Source organism: Lepus europaeus, unplaced genomic scaffold (genome assembly GCF_033115175.1).
Source record: "Lepus europaeus isolate LE1 unplaced genomic scaffold, mLepTim1.pri SCAFFOLD_3_1, whole genome shotgun sequence".
Classification (NCBI taxonomy): Eukaryota; Metazoa; Chordata; class Mammalia; order Lagomorpha; family Leporidae; genus Lepus; species Lepus europaeus.
Window position 1 is genome coordinate 15675754 of NW_026909276.1, and position 12281 is coordinate 15688034.

General features: G+C 45.2%; 2 protein-coding genes across 2 annotated transcripts in view; one reads left to right on the top strand and one right to left on the bottom strand.

Moving 5' to 3' along the window:
- LOC133755251 (zinc finger protein 345-like) overlaps positions 1-1972 on the top strand; it is a 120996-nt gene extending 119024 nt beyond the window's left edge. The window contains 1 exon segment of the mRNA XM_062185439.1: positions 1717-1972. Within this exon segment, the coding sequence (XP_062041423.1) occupies positions 1717-1972 (256 nt within the window).
- Positions 1973-9215: 7243 nt separating this feature from the next.
- LOC133755112 (ubiquilin-1-like) lies at positions 9216-10985 on the bottom strand. The gene has a single exon (XM_062185390.1). The coding sequence runs from the start codon at positions 10983-10985 to the stop codon at positions 9216-9218; it is 1770 nt and encodes a 589-aa protein (XP_062041374.1).
- Positions 10986-12281: the final 1296 nt, after the last annotated feature.

A 12281-nucleotide genomic window follows, 5' to 3' on the forward strand; every position in this document is an offset into this window, starting at 1 on the left:
TTTTAATTTAACAGATGTATACCAATTGTACATATTTGTGGGGTACTTTGTGATATTTTGCTAGATATATATAATGTATAAAGTCCAATATGGGTAAATCTATTTATCCTTTCAAGCATTTAACATTTCTTTACTGTGAAATCATAAAAAAACCTATCTTCTAGTTCTTTTTAGAGAAATATGCAGTAAATTAATATTATCTATCTTTATCCTGCTGTGCAATAGAACCCCAAAACTTTACTCCTGTTTAGGTATAACCTAGTACCCCTCCCACCCTCTCTTTCTCTCTCTCTCTCTCTCTCCCTTTCTCTCTCCCTCTCTCTCTCTCTCACACACACACACATACACACACATGTATACCATCTGAGGATAAATTACATGTGTGTAATTGTCCTATCCCTCAACACTTCAGTGTGAACTTCCTAGGAAGAGTGACATTCTCTTACATAGTCACAGTGCGGTCATCAGTTTCTTAAGTCTATACTGGTAGAGTATTTTAATCTATGATCCATATTAATATTTTGTCCTTGGCCTACTGATGTCTTCTCATGTTCCCAAGTTCTCCTGCCTTAGTTTTCTGTTTCCAGTCTTCTGTAATCAGGAACCATACACAGCCTTTCTTTCTCTTTTTTTTTAGGGTTTATTTTATTTTTTTGAAAGAGTTACAGAGAGAGGTAGAGACAGAGATAGATATCTTCCATCCACTGGTTCACTCCCCAGTTGGCTGCAACGGCTGGAGCTGGGCCAATGTGAAGCCAGGAGCTTCTTCCAGGTCTTCCACGTGGGTGCAGGGGCCCAAGGACTTGGGCCATCTTCTACTGATTTCCCAGGCCATAGCAGAGATCTGGATCAGAAGAGGAGCAGCCGGGACTTAGAACTGGTGCCTCTATGGGATGCCAGCACTTCAGGCCAGGGCTTTAACCCGCTGTACCACAGCGCTAGCCCCACATAGCCTGCTAGTACATACACATTCTTTGAGAATACAGCTCCCCTGCCATCTTTACAGTTGGATGTTGTTTGATTCTGTGTGATTCAGTGCACGTCTTCTCACTCAAGCTCATCAAGGAGTGTTTTCCTCGGGGTGGCCCACTGGAGGCGCCGGGGAAATCTCTGTCCTCCCCTGGGAATGTTAATGTTGATCATCTGATTTCTCCAGCATGATGGCTTTCTTTTTCTCCCTTGCAATGAATGAGCAGTCTGTAGTGGTTTATCATGTTAACATGCACGTATATGCCAAGTTCCCTCCCAGATTTTCACATTGATGCATCTTGTTTGACATAATCATTACTAATGATGTTTGCAAAATAATGGTTTCCCATCTCCATCGTTCCCAAGAGATTTGTCAGTCATCTCTTGCCATTCAACCAGAAGCAAGAACCTGCTGCCGTCTAACTCACTTTCTCTCTCTCTCTCTCTCTCTCTCTCTCTCTCTCTCTCTCTCTCTCTCTCTCTCCTAAACAGTGACTTTGGACTGGTGTCCTCTAAGCTCTTCTGGCCTGTCAGGTGGTGGCCCTGTGGGGATCCTGCTAGCTCTGGTTGAGTTGTTCCATCAAGTTCAAGGTCACAGTGCCTGTGCTGTGGCTCCCTGAAGTGCCTCCTACAGACTGCAGTGACAATGACCTTCTTCAGGCCTTTTGCGGGGTTCGCTTTGCATTGCCGGTCTGTGGCTCACCAACCAGAGGGTTGATGTCTCCAGAGCTGCTCCCTTAAACTTAGGGTCAGTGATGCCTCATTATGCCTGAGTGCCCCTGGAAGCCGGGAGCCCCGCAGTCACGGTGCTGCCCTGGCTGTGGAGTCACCAAGCCCTTGCTTCCCAAAGCGGCCGGAGGACCCACAAAGAAGGCCTGGAAGCCTTAGTTCTCTGATGGACACAGAACCTCCACTCCCGCCCACACCTGGGAATGCAGAATCTGCCTGCTCAGATATGCAGGAAGTACATCCAGGGTCGCTGATCCCCCTTCCTCGTCCCTGAGCGTGACAAGGGCCAGGTCTCAGGATGGCTGAAGCTCCGCTGAGTGCGCTCCATCACGGCAGGGGCCTCAGGGTCCAGCCACTCCTCCCCACTAAGGAGCTGAGGAGCTGTCCAGAGCAGCCCGAGCCCCTTGCCCTGCAGGTCTTCACCGGGAGCCTGAGGCACCAATGATCTCTACCCCTTACCCCATGTCCGCACCCCGGCAGGGAACAAAGCGCGTCCCTCGGCTCCATGCAGCCCGCGCTTTACTCGGGAGAGCGTAGCTCCATCCTGGGCACCGGCACCGAGCTTGGGGTCCCCGGTGCCTTGTCCCCTCCCGGGCCTTGTGCGCTGGCAGCGTCGGGGACTCCCGCACAGGGGGTCAGAGCAGCGCTGCAGAGGCCACACACCTCGCTCTGCAAGGCGCAGGGGGCGCGGGCTACCAGGTGCTGTGGGGCCGGTAGGCGGAAAACTTGGGGTCCCTGGCGGCCAGCCCACGCGCATTCTGCCCTCGCGTGGCTGGCGGTCCTGTAGGGGACGCCCTGGATGGGGGAGGAGTAGGTGCCCCAGCCCCTCTTCTTGCCTCTTTCCCAGCCTGCAGGTGTGCTTGGTGTTTTCCACTCCCTGCGTGTTCGGCAGGTGGAAAGGGAGCTCATCCACATCCCAGTGCCCAGCAGCCAAAGCTGGGCCAATGGGAAGCCAGGAGCCAGGAGCTTCATCCGGGTCTTCCACATGACTGCAGGGGCCCAAGCAGTTGAGCCATCCTCCATTGCTTTCTCAAGCGCACTAGCAGTGAGCTGGACCAGAAGTGGAACTGCCGGGACTCCAACCCAGTCCACATGGGATGCGGGCACTGCAGGCACCGTGTTAACTTGCTCCATGACAGCACCGGCCCCGTTAACTCAGTTACAGTTAAAGCTCCGGCAGGTCACTTACTTCCAACTCAGTTCCCATCTCTGAGACTGGGCTTGGGATTTAAAGATCAAACACATCCAAAATAATGTGATTAATAGCTTTTTGTCATGTTTAGAATTTGTTTCTACCTCTACAAGTGCAAGTTATGGAACCAAACTTCCCTTGCACATGAAACATAGGTTCTGCAGCTATAACTTGATGAGAGGTACAAAGTCAAGTGCCCTGCTGGAGCCAGATTTGCTGGATCTCTTGCTGTTCTCGGGACCTGGCCCTACAATGGTAGGGTGTGTTTAATATGCATGGAAGACAGTAAGATCACATGCTCTCTCACAGCAGACATAAGCCCCTTGCTTTTCTGGAGCTTAAACCTAAAACTGGATTATCTTTAAATGTATAACTAACACCTGTACGGCTTGGTAGAAAATAATGTGCTTAATGGGAACAAGAGAGAAACAATCTATAAATGCTGCTGCCTGATATCATGGAGACTTTGAAAACTTTCTATGAAACTGAACACACAGACTCATAAGTGCTACTTCTTCAACTGAAGCAAACCCCACAGGTTTCCCAGGCAAACCTGGCCAAAAAGAGAAGCCTGCAGGGCAAGCAGACACTGCGTATCCAAACTGTGAGCTCTGCAACTTCCAACAGCAAAAGCAGAAGCATTGCTACAAATAACTGATTATAATTGTAATATTTTGTCTTAAAGAATGTGTGATACTTACTGCTGTGCAAGTCATTCCAATCTCAAAGTAAAACATTTAGGCACAAATAGTTACTGTTAAATGTGTGCTGCTATTTTTTACAGTCCTGAAGATATATATATATATATATATATATATATATATATATATATAGTGTAAAAGTTAAGATATTTTGAAAATGATATGATAATACTCCTTAAAGTAAATAAACTTAAAAGACCGAGTTTAAACCATTGCTTAGAAAATATGGAATAAATGCATGCCAAAACAATACACAGATCTAGTTTTTCCACCACCCTGATTTTTTTTCTGAGTCTTTTTACAAAAACTATACCAACACAAATACTGTAGACTTCTATAATTCAAACAGCAAATAGCTCAATATGGACAACATCCATGTGCTACAGCTAATTTTAGACACAAACCGATGGCTTCAAACATGCTCTTTTAAAATAAGAATATGCCACTTCTCCAAATCTTAATTTGGTTTTCTTTGTCAAAAAATTAAAATGTATGTAATGTGCATATGTATATACAACATCAGAAGAGTGTATGTTGTGTATACACTTATCTATTAAACACACACACGCACACACACAAGTATCTACACAAATCCCTGAAGAGGATTCAAATGTTCTCTCTGATTTAAAAGGCCATTCCCTACTACAAAATTACATTCAATACCATTATGATCTCCTTTCTGCTATAGGTAACTTGCTACACTTATGCTGGATGTTACTAGAATCACGAACCAAGAATTATACAGTAATTTCTAACTCAAAGTAAATGAAATGGTCCAATTTAACATGCCACTGAAAATTATAATAGTGCCAGTGTAAAAATGAGCAAAGTTGGGGCAAAGAAATTGTTTCCTCTTTCTGACTCAGTGTTTAGGTAAAATTATATTTTATAAGTGGAAAAAAAAAACTCCATCTAGACCAATGATTATACTCTATCCAGTTAACACTAAATTGATGGATCCGAAATGTCCGAAAGGTCACAAGGTCACAACTCTGTGTCTTATTCTGCTTTTAAACAATCTCTAAGATTTTTTGCAGTCTTGTTTTGTAAAAACCTCCCTATGTTCAAATTAATGGTGGGAGAACAGAAAAAAATTGATATTATATTAAAAGTTGAGATGAGTCACTCTGAAAAAAGTATAAAAGGAGTGGACAAAAGTGACCCCTTTGACAAATTCTGCTTCAAAAACAAGGGAATAATTTACAAAAGCAAAGTTTCTTCTTAAAAAGAAACAGTTTGACATCACACAATCACTGAAACAATAAATGTACTGTTACATTCAACCAAAGAGAGACAAAGGTTCAGAGTATGAGAAACAGCCAACCTTTTCAACACTCCAAATATGTGGGCATCAGTAATGAAGTTACATTAAGAAAGAAAAGCAAGTTCTCACTTGAGTACAGAGAAGAACCAAGTAACCCTGAGACAAATTCTGATGGGTAATAAAAATGAGACATGATCTGGAAACTGAGATTGAATTCTAAAGCCCCAGATTGGTGTGTGACACTGGCAATAACCACTATCAGTCACAATGGAAAGAGGCCTACAGGTATGCACTGAGTTATTCCCCCACCACTCACTTTTCCCCAGCTCATCTCTACACCAAAGCACCAAAAATTTGAATAAAAACTATTACTTATTGAAAAGCATTTAAAATTGCAATAAAAAACCCTTTAAAATCTTTTGTTCTTGTTGTTTTTAAATATTTATTTATTTATTTTAAAGTAAGAGTTACTGAGACAGAGAGGCAGTGGAAGAGAGAGACAGAGAGGTCTTCCATCTGCTGGTTCACTTTCCAAATGGTCACAATGGCTGGGGCTGGGCTAAACTGAAGCCAGTAGCCAGCAGCTTCCTCCAGGTCTTCTATGTGGGTGCAGGGGCCCAAGCACTAGGCCTTCTTTTACTGCTTTTCCAAGCAATTAAAGCAGTTGTTAGCAGGGGGTTAGACTGAAAGTGGAGCAGCTGGGTCTCAAAAAAGCACTCATATGGGATGCCAGCATTTTACCTGCTACACCACAGCCCTGGAGCATTCCATCTTCCTTGTCAGGTAAAAAGATTGTGGCAATATTCCTGTGATACCAGAGCTATCAGGATTTAGGAGGCATCAGCACATTTGCAGTCACCAACTGTGTTGACAGACTAGGTTTCAGAGAGCTCCAATTCTGGAAATAATGGAGGTAAAATGAAGTGGTAGAGAGCAACACAGATTCTCAGAAAAGGCAGGTTATCCCTCCAGTGATGGCCATATCTTCAATAACTTTCTAAGTACCGCTTCCTAGATCCTTGCCTGTCCTCAACCCACTCACATATCTCTTCTAAAAGCTTATACAAACTTTCCAACATCACACTATCTTTGATAGCTTATGGATTAGGTGAGGTATCATCACTTAAATCTTAAATCACTCTTGGCATTAGAGTGAATAATTAACAGCTTGGGCCATGCAAAGCTATGACCTTCACCCTTCTAGGATTCCCTTGCCTCTGCTGTGAAGAACTATTGAGAACATTTGGGCCAGAGGGATGTTCCTTCAGGTGAAATCCCTATTCATGGAACCCACTGCTTCACACATAATTAGCTACTTTGTTCTAAACTAAACAGGATCAGGGCCAGCGCTGTGGCACAGAGGGTTAACACCCTGGCCTGAAGTGCCAGTATCCCATATGTGTGCCGGTCCTAATCCTGGCTGCTCCACTTCTGATGCAGTTCTCTGCTATGGCCTGGGAAAGCAGTAGAAGATGGCCCAAGTCCTTGGGCCCCTGTACCCATGTGGGATACCCAGGGGAAGCTCCTGGCTCCTGGCTTCAGATCGGCACAGTGCCGGCTGTTACAGCCAGTTGGGGAGTGAGCCATCAGATGGAAGACCTCTGCCTCTCCTCTCTCTGTGTAACTCTTTCAAATAAAATTAAATAAATCTTTTAAAAAATTTAAAAAATAAACTAAATGGGATCAGCATTCAGTTTCCTAACTATTCTCACAGAATCCATTGTCCTTGGAAATAGATTTTGTATAAACAAGAGCATGGGCAGGATACACAGTGCAGGAATGGGCCAGAAACTTCATTATCTGAGAAGGCACCACAAAACCTACTACTGTCTAATAGCAGGGCAGCCTGCACACACTTCACAGTGAGTTCTCTGTGAATTTGGGGGTATTTCACTGGTATTGTTAATATCTTAGTACTACCATGGATAAAATAATGTCATCCAGGCCACTAAAAGGATTCCTCAGTGGCTGAGCTAGAAGTGGACTTATACCACAGGCCTCCCTGCTCCTCACACGATCTGTAGGCTCCCCTTTCTCCATTGTCATCTTGGATTGTCTATCCCATCTGTGGAGATTCTGGAATCACATCTGCACATGTGAAAGAACACACTGGCTTTCTGGTACAGCACCTACTACTGAGAACATGTGTCTCACTTTCTAGGGCTCCCTGTGGGCCTGTGAGGCCTCTACCTTATCCCCAACCTTCAGGGAAGCAGAATTCATTTACAGCTTGTGGAGCAGCATTGGGAGAAACACAGGGCCTAGAAAATCTTGAAAGAACAGGGCAGGGCTGAGAAGGATAGCACATGCTCAGAAGGAAATGGAAAGGCCTTCCGATGGTTCTGTACTAATGATGTCACAAGATGATGAGACTACCTTTCTCATAAGCCTCTGCACCCCTCCACTAAGAACAAGAAGAGTGGTATGTCTATTTGCTCACTATTCAGCCCTACAGCCTGGAGAATGCATGTAATGCATTGAGATTGGTCTCTCCAAGTGGAATTCTCATGATCAATTCTTAGCCTGACAAATTCACATTTGAAAGAAATGTGCTAGGAATGGAGAAATTTGAACATTGATGTCTAATGATATTTGTCACTACTTTATTTCTATTTTTCTGTTAACTGTTTTGTAGGTATAGAACGCACATCTAGGGGCTGGCACTGTGGCGTAGCAGGTAAAGCCAGTGCCTACAGTGTGGGTATCCCATATGGGTACCAGTTTGCAGCCCAGCTGCTCCACTTCCAATCCAGCTCTCTGCTGTGGCCTGGGAAAGCAGTGGAGGATGTCCCAGGTCCTTGGGCCCTTGTACCCATGTGGGAGACCCGGAATAAGCTCCTGGCTCCTTCCAGATCAGCGCAGCTCTGGCCATTGCAGCCAATTGGGAAGTGAACCAGTGAATGGAAGACCTCTCTTTCTCTCTGCCTCTCTTTCTCTCTCTGTGTAGCTTTGACTTTCAAATAAATAAATAAGTCTTTTTAAAAAAGAATATTATCTATTTATTACAGATACTTAAAGCAGGAGGAAAGTCACCATGACTCTACATTAAGATACTTAAGCAACAAACTAATATTCTGTGGCAACACATATTTCACCCTTGAAAAAAGAGGCTTTCTCTAAAGTACTACAATAATTCATTACCTATCAATGAATCATATTTCTCAGTTGAGAAAACTATCCTAGTGCATATACTGGAATAAGATAGTGAGCCTTAAGGTGGATACACCTCAAAATCACTGCACACTCACAGATATGCCATTTCCTGGAACCTAGAAACTCATAAGGCCTCTCTGTCCAACCCATACACCATCTATCTGACTACCTAATAAATTTTCATTGTCTAACAGCTGAACCTGAACTTTTCCCTCCATTTGTGATTTTTGCCACCAATTAGGCAAGGAGATCAGTGCAAGGGTTTCAAGGCACTCCCACCCCTATTGCTGATCTCCTTCCAATAGAGATAAGCCTATATTCTATAGCCAGAGTTGGTGTGGGTTTGAACAGGGATGTGAAGGCATACTCACTCTTAAACAACAATTTACCCCTTGTTGTTTCTATGCATAAGATATGGTTTTCCCTGTTCTCTGATCCTGCCTTTGTCCTTCAGTGATTGTCTTCTGCAAATTAAGAAACCTGCCTCAAAATGTTAAGCCTAGATCTCTCCATTTCAGATCAGATTGCACCTGAATATGTAGGTCTCAAAGTTGTATTCCTTGAAATAGAAAATGAATTTTCAGGAATCAAAGAATTAGCTCGAGGGCCAGCATTTTGGTGCACCAGGCTAAGCCACTCTGCAACAATGGCATACCATATGGTCACAAGTCTGAGTCCCAGATGTTCCACCTCCACTCCAACACCCTGCTAATGCACCTGAGAAAGCAGTGAAAGATAGCCCAAGTTCTTGGGCCTCTGCCATTCACATGGGAGACCTGGATGGAGTTCCAGACTCCTAGCTTTGGCCTGTCTCAACAGATGGAAGATCTCTCTTTCCCCCACTCTTTCTCTGTAACTCTGCATTTCAAATTAACAAATAAATCTTCTAAAATTTTTTAAAACAAACTAGTTTGTTCCATGAAGTAGCTCGTTGATTAGTCCTTTTCTAGTAATTACTGCTCCAGAATGGTGGTAGTCACACACCTCTGCCAGCAGGAGTTGTTCATACTATGATTGGAGATGTGGATTCTTTTTTTTTTTTTATCTTACTGAACTCCACCTTAAAATCAATCATATTGGGTTTGTTTATAACAGCACAGAATTCCAAGAGTCAAAATGAAATAAAGCAGGTATTTTAAAGATTTAAGAGTCGTTATCAAAAATAAATTACATTTTTTTCAAGATACAGAAATGCTGCTATGATGGGCTATGATGGCTGGGAGCCCAGTAACCTTTTAATAGCTGTGTTGATGTCACCTCCTGTTGCTATTAGCGCCTGCAAGTTTGCTTCATGGTTCAAAAACCCCATTGCACTGAGTTGTTCCAGTTGTTGCTGAAATCTGACTTCTGGATTCTGCAGCTGAAGATTTACTCCAGCAAGAGCCTGCAGCATCTGCTGAATAAACTGTTGGTGGCCAGGTTCGGTGGTCCCTGTTGTGGGGCTTGTGTTCTCACTGGCTGTAGTGTTAGATCCATTGGTTCCTGAAGAGCCTCCAGTGTTTCCCAAGGCCCCCAGGCCAGGAGTAAACCTTGGAATGAGGCCAGGGGCTTCTGTTGCTAATGTTTGTAAACCCTGCTGAATTTGTAACAAGGCCTGCATTGTTCTAGGGTTTGACATTGCTGACAGTGTATCAGGATTCTGCATTTGTTGAAGGAAAGTTGGGAGCTGTTGTCTCATTTGTTCTTGAAGCTGAGGATTTCCAGCAAATAGGGGATTATTCAGCATCATCTGTGCAGCAAGGTCCGGGTTCTGGCTTAGTGACTGCATCATGCTTCTCATGTAGGGGGCAGACAACATAGTTTGCATAAGTTGTGGGTTTTCAGTTATTTGTTGCAATAAGCTCTGCATTCCTGGTGTGTTGAACATACTAGCTCCTACTCCTGGTACCAAATTTGGCACAGCAGTACTCTGCCCAGCAGTGCCACTGGCAGCATTACTAGCAGTGCCACCCACAGCACTGGTGGTGCCGCTTGAAGCTGATGAATTCTGGGAAGCCTGCGGAGCCCAAGGATTGGGTAATGGATCTCTATTTTCTGTCCGAGAAGGCTGACTACCTTCACCTGAGGATGTATTGCTTACCAAGGAAGCAAATGGATTACCACCAAACTGCTCTTGTGCAGCACTCAGCATCGGCTCCTGAATATCCGTGTACATGCGACGTAGAGCATTGTAACCCCCTGGAATACTTTCTAAGTTGCTCAAGGCTCGATCCTGGTTTCTCATCATCTCCTGCATCATTGCTGGATTCCTGGCAAGTTCCAGTGTTTGTCTCATTATGTCTGGATTATTCAGCTTATGGCTAATCTCCGGGTTTCTCTGTATCAACTGCTGCATCTGTGGGTTGGCCATGATTAACTGCCTCATCAGATCAGGGTTTGAAAGCATGCTCTGGACGAAGGGATTCTCCATGATCTGGACCATCATCTCTGGGTTGGACAGAAGTTGGCGCTGCATCTGACTCTGCAGTTCAGAGAAGTTGGTAGTATTCAAACCTAAGCTACTCAGACCTGCAAGTCCTCCGAGGCCACCTAAACCAAAAGGGTTGCTAGTAGCAGAACCAGAGGTGGAGTTAGTATTAGGAGCTGATGATGTAGTAACATTGCTTCCAGTGGTGTTTGTTTGCTGAGCTGAATGATCTTGAGGCCTGTTTCGCGTCTTGATGACAAGGTGAACAGTAAATCCATCATGAATTCCATGTTGACTCAAAGTATCTTGATCTTTTAAAATTTTTCCAGCAAATATTAATACAAGTTGGTCAGTATGTGATTTGAAACGTTTGGAGATTTCTTCCTTGAACTGCTGGACCGAGCTGTTCTCGGGCACGGCGAACTCTTCCTTCTCCTTCGGGGTCTTCACGGTGACTTTCATGATCTTGGGCTCCGCCGCGGCGGCGGCGGCGGCGGCGCCAGCACCTTCGGCCGCGGCGGCGCCATCCTGCGAGCCCGCAGGGCCTCCGCTTTCACCACTCTCAGCCATGGCGGCGGCGGCGGCGGCGGTGACTCAGGCGAGCAGGAGGGAGCGGGCGAACGAGGGCGAGCCAGGCGACGCCAGAGCCGGCCGGCCTGGGCGGTGGCGAAGGCAGGGCAATGCCGCCTCAGGGCCGCCCTGGCAGCCGGGGAGCCGCGCTCGCTGGGGCGCCAGCGCAGGCAGGCCCGACTCGGGCGCTCGGCAGCCGCCGCGGAGTCAGCCGCCGCTCGCTCGCAGCGACATCAGCAGCCACCGCCGCCGCTTCCTCCTCCTCCTCCCCGCCCCTCCCCCACGCTCCTGGAGATGTGGATTCTATGAGGAGTTCTAATAAGAGAAAAACTGGAAAGATCATATCCATTTATAGGTAGTTGACCTCAGGCACTCACTTCCTCTTTGTCTTACCTGTACCCTCTATGTAATGAGTAGAGCTCATGATTTTGGGCACTAACTCAGTGACAGGAGTTCTCTGATTTGTACCAAATGCAGAAGAATTAATAGTCCCTCATGTGATGATAAGGAAAATGATGACCCAACAGTAGGATTGACTAATTGAGAATACCATAAGGAATAAAAGCTGGAATAAGTCCTTTCTGATACATCACTAATAAAAATATTTAGGCATATACCTGTGGTGTCTGACCATGCTTGGTTATCCATTAATTTAATTCATGAATATATTTTCAAAAAAGACATACGAGATAAGACTAATATCACCTTTCTCCACCATCCCCTGCCCCAAATCAATCATTGTATTTCATTCAGGTTCTATGCTGCCATCACTTTCTCACACATTTAATCCATATCTACAAATAAATGTGCAGCACAGCTTACATAGGGGAAGTCACATTTTACATGAATTTGAATTTGAAATGCATTAAAAATGTTACTTAAAATTTTGATAATTCAGGGCCTGCGCAGTGGCTCACTAGGCTAATACTCTGCCTTGTGGCACGGCACACCGGGTTCTAGTCCCGGTCGGGGCACTGATCCTGTCCCGGTTGCCCCTCTTCCAGGCCAGCCCTCTGCTGTGGCCTGGGAGTGCAGTGGAGGATGGCCCAAGTACTTGGGCCCTGCACCCCATGGGAGACCAGGAGAAGCACCTGGCTCCTGCCTTTGGATCACCGCAGTGTGCCGGCTGCAGTGTGCCAGCCATAGCAGCCATTGGAGGGTGAACCAACGGCAAAGGAAGACCTTTCTCTCTCTCTCTCTCACTGTCCACTCTGCCTGTCAAAAATAAAAATAAAAAAATTTGATAATTCAATACACCTAGTTAAAACCTTGTCAATATCATATCACATTCTTTTT

Bases quoted from the DNA above. Each gene is read 5' to 3' on its own strand.
- LOC133755112 (XM_062185390.1), bottom strand. From the start codon at position 10,985: ATGGCTGAGAGTGGTGAAAGCGGAGGCCCTGCGGGCTCGCAGGATGGC.